The sequence below is a fragment of the Rattus norvegicus genome, chromosome 15, assembly GCF_021556685.1.
Source record: "Rattus norvegicus strain SHRSP/BbbUtx chromosome 15, alternate assembly SHRSP_T2T, whole genome shotgun sequence".
Taxonomy (NCBI): domain Eukaryota; kingdom Metazoa; phylum Chordata; class Mammalia; order Rodentia; family Muridae; genus Rattus; species Rattus norvegicus.
Window position 1 is genome coordinate 4,475,444 of NC_141548.1, and position 16,931 is coordinate 4,492,374.

Here is a 16,931-nt window from a genome sequence, read left to right on the forward strand (position 1 = left end):
CCTTTTGGCTGGCTTTGCTGTTCCCACCTTCCCATGCCTTCACTCCACCAATCCAGTGCGCTCAGCCAACAGGCACAGTGGTGCGTTCAAAACCCAGGATCTTACTTATTAGTTCATTCTTCTGCTGAAAACCTTCCATCACTTCAAAGAACAAAGCTGGGGGCATCACAACTAGGCTGGAGGGGAGATACCAATAAAGTCCCCGATCTCGAACTCAGCAAGTTCAATCAAGACTCAGCTTTGGGAAGTGTCTGACCCTCGGGCTGCCTCAGCTCATGAGCCAATAGGAAACAAAGGAGACAAAGGCAGGACTCCGCCCTGTTCAGCCCAAAGGGTTCCGGGTTCCAGGACAGGCTTCCCCCTCAAATACCCACCAGATACCTCACAGTGGGGTGCACTGAGAAGTCCACCAACAGCCCATTCCAATGGAACACCCCCAAGAGTCACTCGTTTCTGGGGACCACCCCAGTTTACTTATGTGAATCTTCAGGATTTTTTGTTTTGAAGAGTTTTGTACAATCTATTTTGATCACGTTCACTCTCCCTCCCACAACTCTTCCCAGATCCAGGTCCCTAACTTTTATCCACACGAATCTTAGAAACACTAAAGTTACGAAAGCTAAAGAATTAAAACTAACTGCTGGAAACTGTCCGGCTCAGTTTCCCTCACATATTAAAAGCTGAGATCAGTGGCTTGTAGATTTTTTTATGATTATTTTTCTATTTTATAATCTAGCTCCCAGATCAGGAAGTGTTTGGGCTGAAGCAGCAGCATGTGTTGCCCGATCCGGAATAAGTCAGTAAGAGGCGGGAAAGCTGCTCAGTGTATAAGCGGCTCACACTGCTGGCGAGGCTCTGCCCATCATGCCCTAGCTCCATGGCAGGAAGAAGGCGGCCATGTCTGAAGAAGGCGGCCATGTCTGCCATGAGCACCTCAGATCAGATGGATGGATTCCTACACTTCCTCTGAAAGCAGCTGTGGAAAGGAGGCCTTCCCAAGACCACACGGGATTGGCTGGGAAGGGATGGGTCATTGGATTAGAAGGAAGATGGATCCGCTCCGAGTTTCATACCTAATTTACCAGCTAACACTAGCACAGCCTTCAGACTGCTTTCTACACGGTTTTCTTGAAAGAAGTCTCGCTTTTGGATAAAACGCCATGCAGGGAAAACTCGTTAGCTCTCTCGAGCCTCTCCCAGTGGGCCACAGCCTGACTCAGACACTTAGCTTCCAGTCACAACTTGGCAAGGATCTATGCAGCCGGAGTCCGATGCATAAAGGACCCCACATGTCACCTATGTATCTATATGTCCTATGACATTAACATGCACATGGGTGTGTCTATGTCATCTGAGTGTTCTTTGGAGGAAAAGAAAGCTATGAAAAAAACAGTAGCCAGTCAGACCCACTCTGCAGAGCTGCCTACTGCCAAAGCCATTCTGTTCCTTGACTCTAGGCCCAAGCAGGCATAAGTTATTTCTTGGGGGCAGGGGGCTCACCTGGAGGTGGTCCACAGTGGGGCGGAGTGGAGCCAGGTGGAGTCTGGGTGCCAGGGACTTCATGGCCATTTTGGTCCACACACCAGCAGAAGCCAGTGCTGCCATGGCACTGCAGCGGCACAAAGTTTCCCTGGTCGTCGCACTGGGGGATGTGGATCCGTGACCCAGCGTGGGCATGCTGTGCCTGGGCATAGCGCTGCTGGTATTCACAGGGTTTCAGTCCTGAGATGGAATCTTCTGGAACTGTGTCTGAGGGAGACATGAAGGAGAAATACACCACCCGTCCTCACTAGCCAGTTCCCCATAAAGTCTTCTGTAGAGAGCATTTCTTCCGTGCAATTCGAAGTTACCATGACACTGAGGTTTCTCAGTTACTGTTTAGTAAGACACTAACATTTTAGACTCCTGAGTTCTTATTTTGGCTTTGGTACCATCCATCTAGTTGTTATGATTTCCCTCCATTTCCCCGTACATCCCTACATGAATATAAACATGAGCTAGCCCAGTTTGCCCCTCAGCCTTGGGGACCTACTGACATCTGGGCAAAATGAAGAATAAACTTCCCAGCATTCTGGGAGACTCTGGAGATGACAGGTTAATTCCATCCACTCTTTGGGACCCAGAGTCTAAGTCTGAGAAGCCCAGGGCAATAGCAGGCACATTACTGTATGCTGGCCAAGCTCTACAGAAGCAGTCGCCACGTGCGCTGACTTCTGGCTCCTTAGTACAGGAGGCTCCTACTGAGTAAGCTCCTCCTCGATGGTCTTTCCAAACACCACTCAGCAAAGTAGATCACTCAGGCGGTAGAACCAGAGCAGCCACGGGGTGAATGGCAGAACTGCAAGCTCACAACGCAACCAGCAGTAAGTGGCCGTCAAGAGGCTACTGAGGAGAATGCAGAGCTTGGAAAGCCCCCATTCCGGGCCTCAGACCAGGTTCCGTCTTGAGCAGGGAGGAAACTATGAGGGAAAGAGCTGGGAAATCCCTGAGCTTAATCAGGTCTTCCATACTTACCAGAGGCGCAGTGAAACCCGTCCCCGTGGTACCCAGGCTGGCACCGGCAGGAGAAGGACCCGGGGGTATTGTAACAGATGGCTGCCCCATGACATCTGTTTTCCGCACATTCGTCAACATCTGCAGAGGTCAAGGACGGACACAGAAAGGTGAGGAAAGGAAGGAAGAGCATGACTTCATCACAAACGGCTGTGTGACTACATGGTCAACGTGCATACAGCTCAGTAAGTTATCAGCTTTAGAACCTCCCTGAGTCTGAGGTGATGTTGAACAGTAAAGCGTAACAGAAAACAACAACCAAACATCCCCCCACCCAAAAAAAAAAAACAAACCACGTACTAGCAGTCATGTCAACTCAACACAAGTCAGAGACAATAAAAGAGGTGGGAGCCTCCACTGAGAAAATGCCTCTTTATGTATGTGAATACACTGTCACTGTCTTCAGACACCAGAAGAGGGCATCAGATCTCATTACAGATGGCTGTGAGCCACCACGTGGTTGCTGGGAATTGAACTCAGGACCTCTGGAAGAGCAGCCAGTGCTCTCAACCACTGAGCCATCTCTCCAGCCCAAAGGGTATTTTCTTAATAGTGATCAATTGGGGGAGGATCCAGACCATTATGGGTGGGATGGTGCCATCCTTGGGCTGTTCGTCTTGGGATCTGTAAGAAAGCAGTCTGAGGAAGCCATGGGGGCAGCAAGCCAGGAAGCAGCACCCCTCCTTGACCTCTGCATGAGGTCCTGCCCTCACTGCTTTTGATAATGAACTGTTATATGGAACTGTGAGGGAAATAAACCCTTTCCTCTGAAAGTGGCTTCTGGTAAGTGTTTCCTCACAGTAATTGTTACTTCAACTGAGACAGAAACAAATCGGGAACACCTGAGCTAACAAACAAGATGAACGCTCGTGTAGAAATCTAATCTAATCTGAGCATAGGTACTCACAGGAAAATAGCCCGCTGTGAACTTCCGGGGTGTTTTTTCACTACTGCGAATTCCAGAAGTTATTTCCTTTCAACTATTAACCTAAACTGTAAATCATTAATTTCCTGTTGGTGATATTACAAAAATAGGATAAATACAGGAAACAATAGTTTTTCCTTCCTCGCTTGGCATCCACTCCTTTTATGCTCCTGCGGAGGGACAGGTGTCAGATGAGGCCCCAAATACATTTCCAGTTTAGAAGGACCTTCGGCCTTGCCTGATCAGACTGCTGTCTAAAACCTCCAACCGGGGACAGCTTTACAGAAACGTACTTTTCACTTGTACGAAGAGAAGAACGTCACTGGCACTTTTGGAACAACACACGCACACGAGAGCCTGAACTTACTGGCCATAGATAAGCAGCCCAGGCCCCCACACTCTGCAAGAGCTTCCGGAGGAGTTACATAATTGTACAAGATGAGCAGCTTGAGCAAAAGCCAACTGATGTGCCTTTTATTTTACTTATTAAAGCTGTAAAGCTGGCCCATGTTATGTCAAGAGTCACCCCCACACCCCCAGAACTCTCTGCAGCGGAAAAGCTGATGCCAGGGGAAAAGGTAAGCTGGGGGGGGGTGGGGGAGGGAGGAAACCTTCCAGAGGAAAAAGAGGGCAAACAAAAGGCTTGACTTCCAGATCTCCAGCTTGACTAAAAACAAAACAAAGCATGAGTCATACCCACGGAAGAAAACAGAAGTGTGAGGGGAAAACCAAACCAAACCAACAACAACAAAACCCACAAACACTGGACAGGGTGATGGCGGGAGACCCAGAGCAGGAAAAGGAGCTGGCCTATTTTGTATGGCCATGGCAGGCACACACCAGCTTGGAAAGTGAACTTTATAACCGGGGTCAGATCTGAATGGGATCAGGGACAGACTCTCCCAAGCCCCCATTCTCCTACATTCTCCTCCTACAGCTCAGGAGTTTTCTTGGCTGGCGGCCACTGTTCCTCATACCCAGGCTCATACCCAGGCATTCCGCCCGTTCCCTGGACAGGAAGCCCTTTACTCATCTCGGGAGCATCTGCTTTGAGTCCAAAAACCCCTGAATGCTCAACAGAGCAAGCTTAATTCTACCCAGAGTGGCTCTCCCTGGGCAAGCAAACGGCCTTTTCTGGTCATCTTCGCCTCCCAAGATTAAGACGGGAGGTGTTTAATGAGCATCCTAGACAGTACCTCTGTTACTAAAGAACTGTCATTTGTACCCTGGTAGCATATCCTGTCTCTTCGGAGGCCAGCCCCGGGGCACAACTGTGTGGGGAGCTGACTGGGCCTAGACGCTGTAAAACTGATGGAGGAGCTAAAGCTATAAAAATGAACTTCCAGCCAATTTCAGGAAATTCCAGCTGTGACAGAACATACCCTATAAGTACTTCCAGTGGCGACAGGAACCCCAAGCAATGGCAGGAAGCAGGAATTCCTGACCATACAGCCGACTGCAGAACCCCAGGGAGCCCTTTCTTAGGCTATTTTTTCTTTTTAAACTAAGGGAGAGGGGATTCCCCAAGGTTGCCAAATCTCTGTCGTTATTAAAACCCTTACCTAGGGATTCTGACCAAACCTGAATCGGTCACTCTCCCATTGTTACACCTCAAGAATGCCATGGTTACAGCAGACAGTAGTTGTCAGGAATGACCAGAAAGCAGGAAAAAAAAAAAAAAACCTTTGAAGAAGTTTACTACATCACACGCGCACGCACACACACACACGCACACACACACACACAGCTGGAGAACCATAGTCTCCCAGAATTGCAATCCAACTCCATCTTGGAGGGCCTCCATGATGGACAGCCAAAGGCCAGTCAGTGGATCCAGGGCCTGAGCTCAGAGCTGGCTTCGCACCTCTTCTGGAGCACAAACACCATGGGGTTTGCAGGGAGTCAGAGTTCATGTCACAGGACGGGAAAGTGTCCGGAGAGAAGATGGGGAAGGACTTTGGCCTCTTCTCAAGGCGGGAGCTCTCTCTTTAATCCCCACTGAGACAAGGATGCCAGTAACAATTGACTGGTGGGCAGGATGATGTTCAGGGGCTGATGGAAGACTCAGGTCAGGACAGGAGGACTGAGAGGAACAGGACAGTCCCTTGTCACAAAGGCAACAGAAAAAAAGGCAGGGAGATTCCAGCACAATAGACACCTCCACCATTCATCCATTAAACTAAGGAATCTGTTAGAAAAACATGTCTGGAACCTTCCATTTGGATCTCATCCCTTCCTGCCCTCGTTCTGAACAGAAGCATCTGGAAGCAACTTTGACCACTGAATGACTGACTTGCCTTCGTTGTTTGAATTCTCTGGTGCTGATTAGCCTTTAAACTATCCACCTTTGGTCCACATGGCCTTGCCTTCTCTCTGCTCCCTAACTGTCCAATCACACATAAATGTCTGCTGTTCGTGTTTGTGTGGCATGGGGACATCTCCCTTGGGACCTGTAATAAGGCTGTGGTAGTGGCAAACTGTTCCTTCTATGTCCACACCCTCTTGTCCGTGCTTTACTCAGTGTCTCTGAGCACAGAAATCCTGAGAACAATGTCTGTGCCATTCATCTGCCTCCCCAACAAAAATGTAACAGACCCTCTCTACCCCGGCTTCCTTCGCTCAGACCTGAAACTCCAAGACAGTCTGTTCTTCCTGTAAAGTCACCCAGACTCTTAACAACATGCCTGGGACCCAACCAGCTCACACTAGTACAGGCTGGAAACTGCTCCAGTTGGAGGGAAGGTGGAGAAGACTTGACTCTTTTCGAATCCAAGCGTCCTGCTAGTGACTTCAACCAGACTGAGAGGTGGAATCCAAGGGCGCCTTTCCAGGGCGCCTGGTTCCCAGCTAAGCGTGGCTGGAGGAAAACGCACACACATCCTCTTTTCATCTGATGGAGAAAAAAAAAAAATGTGTGCCTGCAGACTGCACGGCTCCCAAAACACACAGCTGTCTTTGCTCCCAGACGTGAGCACCATGAAACATCTCTAAATAAGAATGCGTGCGTATATCTAACATGTTGTAGGTTTATTCTGTAAGTGACTTCCATGCTTATCATAGACTACCATTTGGAATCTTTAGGATGGTTACAAAACATGGCTGTGGTTTGCTGGGGAGCCTCCAAGATGGACCTCAGTGACCCCCGACTCACGATATGCATTATTTCTATCAAGCCTCTCCCGAGAGACATATACGATCAGAACAAATACTGTAGAACAACGCTGCAAGCACCTTTGAAACGATGACTTCCCTCTTGCTGGCAGGCCATAATAAAGCAAGCTGTCTTGTGACTCAAACAGCCTTGTCTCACTCGTGAGAGGCCCACATGACGAGAAACGAAAGGGCACAGCATGCTATGACAGAACGGAAGCTCTGTGTCCAACAGTCCTGATATCTGTCCATGCTAAGTGGTGGCTCGTGTCTTAAGCCTTACCAGAGATCCTAAGATTTAGCACCTACTGAATCATGCCCAGACTCCTGACCCATGGGGAACATATGGGGCCTTGTGAGGTTGTTTGAAGATCAGATTCATACCCAATAGCGTGACCGTTTAGAGAACTGAAGAATGCATCAATGTAAAGGTTACTCAGGGAAGCTTTTAAATCGTCTGCAGTACGTGACAACACTCAGCTACCGTAAGAGAATTCCATGAGAAAATAAAGGCTGGACAGCATTTGAAGTGGGAAAGGGCCTCCTTTGAAAATAAAAATCTAAAAGGTAATCTTTTCTCCTTTGCCACCTCCTGCCTGGGCCTTCCAAGATAATGTGCTAGGACAGTCCTGGAACTCCCTGGGCCCTCGTGACCAATGTCAACAGCATGCCCCTTCACCCCAATCCTTGTTCTAGCTTTGCTTTTCTGTTGCTGAGATGAAACACGTACCCAACGCAGTTTAGGAAAGTTTACTGCTGGCACTTCCAGACCACAATCGGTGATAGTAACTCCAGACAGGAACTGGAGCAGAGACCATGACGGATCAATGCTGTGGATCAATGGCTCGCTCTCAGGCGAGAGCTTACCTAGCTCTCTCACACTGCCCCGGAGTACATCCCCGGAAGAGTGCCCCCCCCCTCATATCAATTAGGAATCAAGAGAATGCCCACAGGCAAAGCACATTGAGGCAGTGTCTCAGTTGAACCTCTCTCTTCCAGATAAATCTAGGTCAGGTCAAGTTCATAATAAACGCCGCCAGGTCTGATGGCGTTCCCCTTTGATCCTTGAGGCAGAAACAAGTGTCTCTCTCTGAGTTTCAAGCCATCTAGGACTACACAGAGAAACTAGACTCTGTCACCAACCAACCAACCAACCAACCAACCAACCAGACAAACAACCACGTTAACCAACATAGCAGCCCATCAAACCAGGTGTTTGAGGAAGGTGGAAGAACTTAGAACTGTTAAGCATGAATCCCTCTAGCCTACACTAGCTTCAAAGAACAGAAGGCTCCCAGGCTGATACCAACACTACAGGACAACCACGGGTGTCCATTAGTCCAGTGCCGGAAGACCACCCTTGGGCTCCCTTTCTGATTCTGAAGATGCCTGCTCTCTTTCAGTAATCTCAAGGCTGTCTAAGTCACAGGAGGGGAGAAACTGTATCTCTATGGGGATGTATACCTAAAGGGACCATGCAGAGTCCTCAAGACTTACCCACAGGTACTCACCAGAACACTGGTGCCCGGTGCCAACAAAGCCGGGCAGGCAGGCACAGCTGAACGAACTGCCTCCATGGTGAATGCACCGGGCCTGCCCCTCAGGGGCACAGGTGTGACTGCCATCCAGGCAAGGGTTGGGAGGTGGGGCGATCACTGAAAAGAAAGTGAGAGTTTAAACGTGTGTGTGTGTGTGTGTGTGCGTGCGTGCGTGCGTGCGTGCGTGCGTGCATGCATGCCTGCCTGCCTGCACGTGCACCCACAGACTAACGGCACCCACAGACTAACGGCAGCAGCACACCTGTGGATGCGGGGTCTCAGGGGATTCAGTAAGAACCTCAATTTTAGCAAGATTTAGCAAGATTTCCTAGCTCAGAGTTGAGATGTGCTAGTGTGCTTGAGTTTAAAATATCAGACATGAGGGTTGGGGATTTAGCTCAGTGGTAGAGCACTTGCCTAGCAAGTGCAAGGCCCTGGGTTCGGTCCCCAGCTCCGAAAAAAAGAATAAAAAAAAAAAAATCAGACATGACATTAAGTCACCAAAACATATCCAGGTCATAGCTTGTAATTCTCCAGAGTACTGCGCGCATGTGACAGACAGACAGACAGACAGACAGACAGACAGACAGCCCACACAGTTCCTAATACCACTGTTACTCTGTCAACTCATTGGCGACTGAGATGTGTATTTCTCTATTACCAGTTAGCCCCATCGGTGGGGTAAATTTGGAATTCTAGGTCTTTCAGATCCATTCGTAGAGGGTATATTTATTGTGGATGGGGTCTTTGGCTCCGCATGTGAGACAAGCACTTTTCAACACGAATTCTGTCTAGAGCTGGGGGTGTTACCAGTCGCTGTCCGGTCATGTGACCAGGCCAGGAACCCCAACTGAGAACATCTTCCAGTAACTCACTACAGTACCTAGACGGGGAAAACCCAATGGCGATGTGTGTCACTGTGACAGGGCTGAGTTGAACCGAAGCAGAGAGCTGTTCCGTATTTCAGGAAAGCCACGCGTTAGTGCTGCTGTACAGCGGGCTCAGTAGAGACGTACGCAGATCAAAAGGTGGGATTCAGCAGCCTCCTAGCCGAAGGGAAACGGGATTCCGGTACTCACAGACACAAGTGTGCCGGTCATCTGCGAATTCATAGCCGCTGCGGCACTCGCACCTGTAGCTCCCCACCAAGTTGACACACACAGAATTGGGGCCGCAGCGATGGAAGCCAGTGGCACACTCATTAACATCTAGGCAAAAAACGAGAACAGAAAGCACTGACGAGACAAGAGTGTTCCAGAAACGAAGGTCTGATGGCTTCATTTTCCCAGCACTCCAAGGCTGAGTGGGAATTTTTGCCAGCTAAATGGCTGGTGAATGGAAAACGTAGAAATCGCAGAGTTCTGAAAAACGGGCAAAAACCCAAGCAGCCGTTCACCAGAGGAACAAGGAAAAACCCTTTCAAATATTTCCAGTTAAGTCATCAGGGAGATGGTTTTTGAACACTTTAGAAATTCTTTTAAAACGTGAAACAATTATATTTTCACAACACGGTTTCTTTCTATAGCTCTAACCCAAATGCCCACCTTCAAATTATCTTCCCAAAACCTAGCCAGACTCTGCCTCAGCTTTCACATAACAACATTCAGATTTACGGAGACTAAAATCATTGCCAGAGGACGGCCACAGGTTCTTGTCTCCCACAGACTGCGACGCAGGAAAGACCAAGGTGAAAATCAGGGCTATGCGACAGAAACAGGGAACATGTCTCTCACCCACACAGCTCCGTCCGTCACCCTGGAACCCGGGCGTGCACTCGCAGGTGTAGTCCACACCCGTCCCCGGGTGGCACCTTGCTGTTGTGTCACAGGTGTGGCTCCCGTCATAGCAAGGATTCACTGCAGTAGGGGCCGAGTCCACTATGCACAGGGAACAGAAAAAGGCAGAGCAGCTGTCACAGAGAGAACGGGGGAGAGAGGAAGGGGATGGAGTCTTTGCTAGGTTACCAATTCAAAGCTAAAGTGAAGCGGGAAAGCCTCTAGCATCTCCTGGGCTCTCGGGATGACTCTGTGCTAGACTTCTATTCCCATAAGGAAGGTAAGCAGGAGACGTGAGATGGATTCCATGAAGCCAGAGTCAGCAAGTGTGTATGTTGGCACAGATTCAAACTCCAAAGTTCAGGCTCTGAGTCTGTCAGCCTCTCCTTCAATCTCACTGTTTGGATTAAATCTAAAACCTCACAGGCAGGCTCTGTCCCCATCAGAATCTCAACTTCAGTAAGATTCCTAGATCAAGGGTTCATATGTGTGATAGCTGAGGAGTGCTAGCGTGTTGATGGTCAGAAACACGAGGCGTGGCAGGAAGTCATCCAAACGGGCCTTGCATGCACAAGACTGACTGACACACAGACAGACACACAGTTTCTACTACCACTGCCACTTCCTTATCTGATAGAGATGTGAATGTTTCTCTATTATCAGCTATCTCTATCAGGAGGATAAATTCAGAATAAGTCATTTTGAAAATTAATATACATATATGTGTAATTTTGTGTATGTGCACACAGGTATGCACACTCCAATGCCCAGTGTATGTGTAGACATCCGAGTACACTTCGTAGGGTGTGCTCACTCCTTCCACACTTACGTGGGTTTCAGGACTTGCCCTCTGGTCGCTGGTTAGATTTTTATCAACTTGACACACACTAAGGCCATCTCGCTCATTTGAGAATACGCCTCCTCCATTAGACTGGCCTATAGGCCACTCTGTGGACCATTTTCTTGATTAATGATGGATGTGAGAGGACCCAGGTGAGGGTACCACCCCTGGGCAGGTGTTTAAGAAAGCAAACTGAGCAGGCCAAGAGGAACAAACACTTCTCCATGACTTCTGCTTCAGTTCCTACCTCCCGCTCCTGTCATGAGCTCCTGCCACGACTTCCACTCACGATGGGCTGTAATCTAGAAAATGAAGTAAACCTTTCCCTCCCCAAATTGGTTCTGGTCATGGAGTTAATCAAGAGCAATGGAAAGCAAACTAGTTCATATGGGAAGCTCCTTTACCCACCGAGCCATCTTGGGTCATCTTCAGGGCCCCCAAACTTTCTTTGAAAAGATACAACCGAATAAATAGAAATGGTTTCCCATTGCCTACGCTTCCCAAGTCTCACGAATCCATCTCTAAGTGACTTCTAGAGAGTGTCGCACAAGTTGTAGTTGACATTCCCTGAGCCATCTCCTCAGTGTTCAGAACTCTCAACATCCAACCCCATTTAACCCACACGATCACACGTGCAGACAGCAGACGGCATCAACGGCTGACCTTCCTTCTCTATGCGGCACACAGGCAAGTAACTTGCCCAAGGTTACAGTCAGGAGAAGTAACAGGCAGGGACAGGAGATAAAAACTCAAACAGCCCCAGGCCAGGGCCCAGGCCGCCCACCACTCTGCTGCAGCCATCACCAGAGGAACCTTTTAAAGTTACCTGCCTAACCCAAAGGCACGGACAACAAGGACGGCATTCAGATTCAGATGCCCAGTGACTCCCTTCGACTCCTCTGTGCGGAATCCAAATGACATGGTTTGTACCTCTTGGGTTTGCTCTTTAAAATGAGGCATAAGATATGTCTCAGGCTCGTCCGGCTATCCTGAGGGACTGTGTGCTCCTCCCTTCTCTCTGTCCTTATCGGAGGTGTTTGCTTTGCCTCCCTCTGTGGAATTGTAATCTTGGACACAGAGAGCTTCAGGAGCCCCGTGTACAACTGTCCGTCTCAGTACTGAGCCACTTCTGCTATCAACACTACTCCGTGCACCATATAACAGCAGGGGCCTCTGCCTCCTAAGTCTGTGTCTGAACCCTGTGTTGGAGGGCAAGTTTGTACACACCCCAGGACACCTCACCTCTTACCTGTACAATGGTATCTGTACACACACCTTAGCAGGACCTGTGCCTGCCACTCTGCTGCACCAGGATTCTCTGTCACTTCTATCTCACCCGTGACTCCCTGACCACCTTCTACAGCTGAGACCTGTCCAAAGTAGCTGCAGGTTACCCCAAGGGCTCGTTACCACAGCCTCCTTCAGAGGGTCGGCTTCCCCTGAATCCTTCAGGACTCTCGCTGTCTCCCTGGTACTTCCCCTGTCCTGATGCCCAAGTGAGACTCTTCTGGTTTGCTTCAACAGTCTGCTGCAACGTGAAATGCCAGGGCTGAGGTACATCCGCTTCCTAATACTCCATAAGAAACAGCACAGTGCATCCCCACGGCAGAACATTCATTTTCAGTTCCCCAATTGGGGCCTGAGTACGAGGTTGGCTATGGATCTATCCTCAGTTCACCTCAACGTTGGCTAACACGAGGGAATCTCTTGCCAGACCAAATAAAAAAACGCCCGCCAGCCATCCTGCTAATGCCTTCTTCTGGACCTGTTTGCCAAGGGACAAGAACCCAGCAGTGCTCAGTTAATGTGGGCATGCAGACAGGGTTCCTGAAACCAGTCTCCGCCAGATTTTAACTAAGAACAGGGTCACAGCCTCGCACCAGGCCCATACAAGACAAGAACCTCCCTCTCCCCACAATTATTTCCTCATTTTAGAATATCTTCCAAAGGGAATAGTCATCTTCAGAATACTTTAATTTATAAATACCAGTGCTTAGCCTTCTTAGGCAGCCCTTCCCAGCACCCAAATTTGACCACAGCGAATTCCAGGAAGGATTAATGAGTGCACGAGTTTGTCAGAGCCTATCTCCCTGCTACGCATTAAAAAAATTTTTTCTTTTCAGAAAAGCCAGCTACTTCAGTGAGCCCTTCTGCACGCAGCCACTAAGTATAGTGTCCAGTGACATCTTGAGAAAAACGTTCCTAAAACCACTTCACTGTTCGTAATTTCTGAGCCTGCTGGCTCTCTCCTCTCACAGTAAGCCAAGGACAGCAGCCAATGACTGCTTAAACTAGTGATGCCCTTATGGAAGAGCTGGAACTCACTGACTGACTTAGAAAGAGAAGAACGGTTTCCTTAAAGGAGCCGCCACTGGGCTTCGGCTGAATTGCTTCCTGCCCAAATGTCTCCCAGAGACCCCTGGTGAGGGGGGCTGAGCAGCATGGTCTGTTCTGTGACAATATGACAAACAAATGCCTGAGACAAAGGCCTGTGGTTGGAGGGCAGCAAGGGCCACAGGCTTCTCTTCCTCACCCGGAAACAGCAGCATCTGCATCTTGCAAAGCCGCACAGTGTTGGAGTTGGTCTTGTACGCTGTGTATTCAGACGCTGAGTTCTGTGCCCCAAGATTAGGCTACGGTCTGGACACGGGCACTGTGCTGACATGTGCTGTGAAGAATGCTCCCCAATAACCTCCAACTGGGTCATAAAAAGCTAGAGCCTGTGACTGGGCAGAGGAGAGAGGAAAGCAAGACTTTGGACTAAGTGATCTCATGTGGGGACCATGAGAAGGACAAAGGAGAAGGGAAGGAGAAGGTTGCCGTGAGGCATGATGGACCCATAAACACATGGCCAAGAGAAGCTCACCCTGAGAACAGACACAGAGCACAGCACGACTCAGTTGGCAAGTAACGGGCGTTTATCTGGTTACTGATAGACGAGTCGGATTAGAGTAGCTCAGAACCTGCCCAACAGTGCCTTCAGCTTGTCAACAAAATCTGATGTCTCCGTATGTACTCAGAAGGTAAATGGGATAGAGTGGGGGCAGACCTCCCATAATATTACTGCTATAACATAGAGCCGCATTGGTTATGCGACCTGGCATGCCTTCCAGACCGATGGACACCCCCTCTGGAAGGGTTCCTGTGCGACGAGAGGGGAGAAAGGGTGTGAAGCATGGTTCAACCTCAGAATGTTAAAGCCTACCTTCCATGGGTTCTGGGGCTACACCATGAGGCTGTTGTGAAGCTGACCGAGTCCATGTGGTACAGCTGCACTCTGTGGGGCAAGTGTGGGCTGTGTGCCCAGAGCCAGGGTTTGAGTCCTAGCCTGCCACTTACCGGCTGCCTTCCAAACCGTTCCACCTCTACATCTATAAAGAAATAACAACGCACCCGTTGAGTAGAGCTTGCTGTGGGTATAAGCTGACCCATGTGAGCTGCTCAGGACAGTACTCGGAAACACACCACACTATTTTTTAAATAGTACTTGGGTGGGAAAGAGGCTCACAAGACTAATTAGCGACTGGTACGTTTTGCTAGCTTGCTCTCGATTTGGTAAGAAGAGACCCAAAGGTATTTCCAAAGACAGGAAAACCACTTTCCTAAATGGGTCCACGGGATTCTACGGCATGGAGGGTTCTTCCTCACAGATCAGATCTCTCCACTAGGAAAGGGCAGGGCTAGGCATCTGTGTGAGAAGAGGTGGTTTGTGTGACACGGGTGTTTTTTTTTTTAATCTTTCCCCTCATGGAATGTAACTGGAGTCTTCCTTCTTCCTTTACACGCTGCTCTAATTCAAGCTGCCTCTCCACGAATGGATTTACTACGTTATGATGCCATCTCTGGCTGCCCAATGTGTGGATTCTTTTGCCCAAAGCAACCAAACTAACAAACTCGGGTTTCTTTCATCCAAGGTCCTGACACCTTCCTCTTTAGCTAATGCGTTGCCGAGGCAACACCCCCAATACCCAGTACTCTCACACAGATCTGCTCAGTCACCTCTCACAGGTGCCACTGCCTCTGGGCTCACAGGGTCAACAGTGACTGAGAGAGACAGGTCCTTTCTCGTCACGCACCTCTTGCTCCAGGGGGAAAGCACAATGTATTAGTTTAAAGAATTGAAATGTCACCTCAATTCTTTGTGGACTTTCTAGATTTTGCAGGCCCATCTTAGCTTCTCTAGGTCATGTTTTTGTAAAACAGGCAGCCTCTGAGGAACAAGCAGGTTTACAGAAAAATTGCTAAGAGCGTTTTCCTAGCCTCATCTCTCCAACCTTGGCCACACAGCTCCTCTATCATTAGTGTGCATGGCTGTTGCAGTACCGGTGACTAAAGTCCACGGATCTCATGCGGTGTCACTCCAGAGGACACTAAGTCCTGCCAGAGAAAGAGCCCGCGCACACATGTTTAATTCTGCACTGGTCACAACAGCAAGGAAATGGAGGCAATACAGATGCCCACATCACAGACGACGGCTAGAAAACACGTGGTACACACAGACAACGTACTTTCAGTCAGTCATCGAGAAAACAGAAACAGTGACATCTGCAGGAAAACGGATCACCACACTGCTTCTTCTCATAAAAAGTCTACGTTCTAATTTCTAGATAGGTGAGCATATGGGCGGCCATAGAACTAGAAAGAGTGCCGTGAGAGGGGAAGAGGTTTAAAAGGAGACAGAGTAACAGAATACACAGTCATGAAAGAACGGGGTCCACTCTTGGCAAAAGCAAGGGATAAAGGGGGCAGCAAGGCTGAGAAACAAGAAAAGGTAATATAGGAGAAAAAGGTAAGCCCAAACACAAATCTGTATGAAAAGCCATAACGAAACCTATCACTTTGTATATTCATCTTAAAAATCAATAAAATGAATACAATTTAACAATAATAGGGCTTACACTGGAGAAATGGCTCAGTGGTTAAAAGCCCTTGCTGCCCTCTCTTCCAGAGGACTGGAGTTAGGTTCCCAACACCCACGTCGGCTGCCAGAAACTTCATTAGATCTGATGTCTCTGGCCTCCCGGGGGATGGGGGTTGGTGCACACACATGCACATGCATGCGCACGTACGTACGCACGCACGCACGCACACGTGCACACACACACACACACGCACATGCACACACAGGCACACACTCACTTCGTGCAAGCAGTCAGGTTTTGAATAACATGTGCATAAGAATATCAGACCCACCATCAGAGTCGGGGTGCACCGTGGCTTCACAGACCTAGAAGACCCAGCTCCTCTCCGCCATCCTCCTCTCCACCCTGCCCATCACTGCTCTTACTTTACCATCACCTCTACAATTCTCCCTTCTCCAGGGCTGCGGGGCTGGAGTCACCCAGTCTGCAGCCAACTGAGACTGGCTGCCACATAAGGTTCTGCCGTGTTCTGCTGCTGATGGCCACAGAACGTTCCTATCTGCCAGGAGGGGCTAAGGCCCAGTGAAATGTGAACCACAGAGTTTGCTTCCACAATTTCCCTCGGTTGAGATCCAATACCCGTGACGCACAATCAACTCACTTGAAGGGCAAAACAATGACTTCACCTCAGTCGGGGCTGCACAACCACCAATGATCAATTCCTAGGATGTTCACCACTCTCGGAAGGAAGCCTGCACCCCTACGTGACTATCCTTGGTGTATACCCTCTTGTCCATCAATCTACTTTATAACTCTCTGGGTTGCTTGTGTGTGGGCATTAACGTACATGCTGTCCCCGTCACTGGCTTCTTTCACTTAGCGCAATGCTGTCACACGCCACCCACACTGTAGCACATATAAGTACTCTATTCCTTTTCATGGCTGAGTATTAACTCTACTGTGTGGGCTTAGATTTTGTATGTGCATCAGCTGACGGTCATCTAGGTGCTTTTACCTGTTGGCTGTTATGAAGAATGTTGCTATGTTAGTGTTAACATCACTGCCTCAAAATACAGAAAGAAATTCAGAAACGAACAGATTTATTCTGGCTTGGGTTTCAGTGTACAGAATGACTCTGTTGCTTCTGACTATGGTAAGGCGATCACAATGGTGATAGGATAAGATAGGAACCATGAGGTCATGACCCCATGATCTACTTCTGCTAGTGCCCATCTCCTAGTTTCTGGAACCTCCCCAAATAGTATAGCTATCTGGAGATGGCCTTTG

At 49.0% G+C, this 16,931-nt stretch overlaps 1 protein-coding gene across 1 annotated transcript in view; it reads right to left on the reverse strand.

The window, feature by feature from the left end:
• Positions 1 to 16,931, reverse strand: part of Nid2 (nidogen 2) — a 55,728-nt gene that overhangs the window by 9,803 nt on the left and 28,994 nt on the right. Inside the window, exons 9-13 of the mRNA NM_001012005.2 lie at positions 9,900 to 10,043; positions 9,246 to 9,374; positions 8,140 to 8,283; positions 2,515 to 2,634; positions 1,501 to 1,749 (exon numbers count right to left, since the gene is read on the reverse strand). Of these exons, the coding sequence (NP_001012005.2) occupies positions 1,501 to 1,749; positions 2,515 to 2,634; positions 8,140 to 8,283; positions 9,246 to 9,374; positions 9,900 to 10,043 (786 nt within the window). The remainder of the gene's footprint in view (positions 1 to 1,500; positions 1,750 to 2,514; positions 2,635 to 8,139; positions 8,284 to 9,245; positions 9,375 to 9,899; positions 10,044 to 16,931) is intronic.